Source organism: Sitodiplosis mosellana, unplaced genomic scaffold (assembly GCF_009176505.1).
Source record: "Sitodiplosis mosellana isolate CC-2019 unplaced genomic scaffold, AAFC_SMos_1.0 Smas_scaffold_1, whole genome shotgun sequence".
NCBI lineage: Eukaryota > Metazoa > Arthropoda > Insecta > Diptera > Cecidomyiidae > Sitodiplosis > Sitodiplosis mosellana.
In genome coordinates this window covers 8,345,630-8,350,006 of record NW_022595244.1, presented here as the reverse complement: position 1 = coordinate 8,350,006, position 4,377 = coordinate 8,345,630, and the positions used below count along the sequence as shown (strand labels likewise).

The following is a 4,377-nucleotide window of genomic DNA, read 5'->3' as shown; positions in this document are numbered from 1 at the left end:
AAAGTTCAGGAACTTGTTGAGATGTTGAGTGACTGCTTACAAAATGAAATAATTAAAAATTCATCAAATCAATTCATGTTTTTCTGGGCATAAGATGTGTTTGCAGGACCATATTTGTATGTTCATATTTTCGATAGGTTTATCGTGTGTTTTGTTCAGCTTATTGTAAATACAAACAAATATTTAAAATTCGCTTAATTTTCCAGCTGAATATGCATGTGCTGCTACGTTCAATCATCATGTGCTACGTGAGTTGAACACCTACAACAATTAAAAAAGAAGGATAAAATATTCGAAATTTAGAATTCTTTGCATTTTTTGTTTTTGTTTTGGTTTTTAAATTCTGAAAAATGAGTTTCATATTAAAAATGTATAAAAGTCCAAAGTACTTTATTTCGCGTAATGTTAAACAAGGGAAAAGTCATTTTTGAACCATGAACAAGGCCATGTGAAGGGAAGTTTGCATCAAAAGAATAATTATTGAAATATTTCGTAGAAAAAGAATGTGTTTTCATGAATATTTTATCGTTTCGGTTTACTTTGCACGGAAAAATATACTCAATTGATCGCTCGTTTTCATGAAACAAACATTTTTTTAAATCAAAGCACGAATTGTTAATAATTTACATTGCACTTTTGATCGAGAATTACTAGGCTGCACCGACTTTCTTTCCATTCTGATGGCTTCCAGCTCTAAGTGCAAGTTTTGCGGTGAAGTTAAAGTTTTCATCATTATTTTTTTTGAAAATTTGAATAGAATACGCAAATAAAAACAAAGTTTTTTTTAGAAAGAGCGGCAAGAGTTTACTGAATTCTGAACTTTTCTCATGTATTTCATTAAAAAAAACCAAGAACGGTCTTATTTTGTATTCTTTTCCATTGACAAAGCACACAAAAATCATACGAATATTCTTGGTGAAATCCAAACGGTCATTAGAATTCAGATTTCAAGGTCATAGTGTGCAGTCAGAATTCATATTTTTTTTTGTAGTAAATTATTAATAACGTATGAATTTTTATTTATTCATTCTTATTCTGGTACAAATAACGAAAAATTATATTTCCGCCAACGTTTTCGGTGGACATTCCACCATCCTCAGGCGAGTTAGAAAACTAAACTGAATACAATAATTGTCACAATGGTTGCTAAAATCAAAATTCTCGTGTATTTACATTTCAAATGACATTCAAATCACGGCTAATGAGTGTAAACATGCGATTTTTTGTTGAAAATGTCTTCAGTACCCAATGGTTTTGAAAATTTATATAAAGATGTTTCAACTTGCGTTCTTTGGATGTTCATATTTGAACGCTTCGTTTTGTAAATATACAAATTTTCATAAGCATCCAATTTCCTTGGGTTATTGACCTTTTTTAACAAACGGAAACTCGCAAAATCATGATTGTTTTGCAACATATGATCGGCTGGTGTTGATTTGCCGTATGTTTTTTGAATGAAATGGCTTGTAGTGGAGCTGAATAAATCTGGTATTTATGCAGCACTGTGCACAGGTTGTAACCAACCGTACATCGGACAGTGGAGTAATGATCTTAAAAGAAGCAAACATCAAACCAACGCTGGGAAACACCCAAGTCAGAAAAAAATTATGTTGGTCCAGTCTATGGGATGGCATTTTTTCGAATTCCCATCATTATACATGTGCGTGTTGATCATTATTGTTTTGGTACGCGAGCCAAACTGAATTTTTAATATTTCCGTGAGTATAAATAGCTCGCGAAACGGATTACTCAGTTCAGTTAATATTTGGATCAAAAAGCAGTCATGTTGCGATATTTGAAAAAAATAGAGCAGCAACTCAAAGAAAAATGGTTGGCAAAAACTCCAAAGCAAAAGTGGCAGTTTACTTACAATTGTGCTGATAAACTATGTCAAACAACTGGCGTACGAGTACTTAACGACATGAAGAATTATTGGTACACGGCATCGTGTGGAGTAATGGCATTATTCTATTTCATAACATTGATTTATACCATTCAATATTACGTGCTTATCAAAAAGGACGATTACTTAAGGGGCATTGAGTGTACTTGTCTCATTGGCCATGCGATCACTGTGCGTTCAATTATTGTTTTTGTTAGCAATTACATACATTTTTTATCAAAACGCAATTGTTTTTCTTTCGTTAGAGCCTCGTGATGTACTGGAAAAACATCGGGCCGCACCGCTTCAAAATAAATAGTTTAGCCACTTTTTCTGGTAAATTTATCTACGCCGACGATAAGGAATCAACCGAATATAATAGAATCTGTGAAAAAAACGTCACGAAACTTATCAAAAATGTTGTGTCAGTCAGTGTAATTGTCATTTTTGCGCATTTACTTATTCTCGTTGGGCCAATCTATGCGTATATTTTCAAAGATATGTACATCACACCATTGGCCACACATTTACCTTTTCTGGAAAAAGATTCCAGTACTGAGTTCCTGTGGAGTCTTGCTCAACAGTGTGTCATTGCACTATATTCAATTACCGGCAATTTAACTGTTGAGATAATAACATGCTTAATTATTGACACTGTCAACTCGGTTCCTGAATTAATTTGGCTCAATTTAAAGCAGCTTGCCGACGGAGTACAAAAGGAGCACTCCCGTTTGAGGGTTCACATTCGTTTGCGTAACGTATTGATTCAAGCGCAAGATCTCGATAGGTCCGTTACAGATTGTTTCATTTCAAAATTTCTGATTGCACGGGATTTCTTTCATGCTCTTTTAGATACCTTTTGGATGTGGTCGACGTTTACTATGTCAAATTATTTGAAGCACCATTCCTCTGGACCTTTTCAATCAGTTTATCGATTTTTGCTCAATTTGTTGTAATTCAATTCAAAGTTTTTCGTCCAACGGTTTAAACTAACGAAATTTCTTGCAGCTCAAATTTCCAGCAGGATATGGAATCGCATTGTGCTGCTACGTTCAAATACTGATCATGTGCAACATGGGGAATAATGTGAAAAATTCGGTAAATTTTATTTTGAAAACATTTTCTTTTTTCCTCTACGATTCTATTCATTTGTAGATTGAAAACGTTGCGATGGAGTTGTATGATATGCCATGGTATTTGTTGACTGCAACAAATCAGAAGCATGTGAGCGCTGCCATTCATCGACTGCAAAATGGACCTGTTTTGACAATTGGACCGTTAGGTGTCATTGATTTTGGTACTGGAGCTACCGTAGGTTTATTTTCCCATGAATATTCATTCAGTTTACTTCGAAGAGCCGACTCTCTTTCAGTTGACCAAACGAATTTACAATTTTACAATGCTGCTCATTACAATGTTTGGATAGATGCGATGATTTTAAAGAAAATCAACATATTCTGGTTCGAATAAAACCAATTTAAATGTTTTTGTTTCTAGTGTAAAAATAAAAAGCTTGTTGCACATGCACGCAAGAAGGCGGAGTTTTCTTTAACATGTGATGATGTTCATGTTTTCAGTCTTTCCACAATCTTTTCCATTTTCACACTAACCTCCCGTCTGAAAGTAATATACTTAGCAAACCCGTAAAATGTGGTTGTGAATCAATGTACAGGTCGTGAGTACGGTAAGTGCACAGTTTTAAATGTGGATTCTCGATGAGACGGATTTCAATGGGATTTTCTACAAACGCTTTTATGGGCCAACGGAAATCTAATTGTCGATAGTAATGTGTGGCATTTGGATTTACGGAACTCATGCACGAATGTGTAACCATACATATCCTACATACTTTGAAATTTCCAGTTTCATTTTTGGTCATGGCGGTTTGACACGTACGATATAAGCTTAAATAAAATAAAAACGGATGGCAAAATGTGGCCACACAACGAGAAGGTGGAACGTATGCCGAAACACAAATAAAACAGTATCAGTATTTGCAACACCCTTTCATGTCAAACGCACAAAGTAATGGATGTTTTCCAAAGTGTGGCAAAATGATAAAATCTCTCCCGCTCTCTCTCTGCTTCCGGCCATTTATTATTTGCAAAAGAAAATGTTTGGTTTTGAATCTTGTTTAAACATAAATTACTGTGCCGCATTTTGATTCAAGCACATACCTACCATTGTGTGTGTGAAACCGCAAGGAATAGGCTGGATTTTGGTATTTGCATGTTTGTCCAAGCTGATACGCGTCTGCATCAAAACCGCACGGTAAAGTTCTTTCATTAAAGATCACTTGGTCCGATGCAAGGATGGGCATTCAATATGATGACCGAACGATATCAACCAGGGGAAAATTGTGGCGTCACCGAATGCAATTTTCCATGCATATGATGAGAACAAAGGCAAAAACATCTTTTCCACATTATGTTCGTGTTCGCCATATCCCAGGAACGACGCTTATGATGATAACATTGATCTTGTGCACCAATTCC

General features: G+C 35.1%; 1 protein-coding gene across 1 annotated transcript; it reads left to right on the top strand.

The window, feature by feature from the left end:
• Positions 1-1,921: 1,921 nt before the first annotated feature.
• On the top strand, positions 1,922-3,384 carry LOC129578273 (uncharacterized). Its single transcript, XM_055466573.1, has 6 exons — positions 1,922-1,954; positions 2,149-2,669; positions 2,735-2,834; positions 2,891-2,980; positions 3,038-3,179; positions 3,380-3,384. The coding sequence occupies exons 1-6, from the start codon at positions 1,922-1,924 to the stop codon at positions 3,382-3,384; spliced, it is 891 nt and encodes a 296-aa protein (XP_055322548.1).
• Positions 3,385-4,377: the final 993 nt, after the last annotated feature.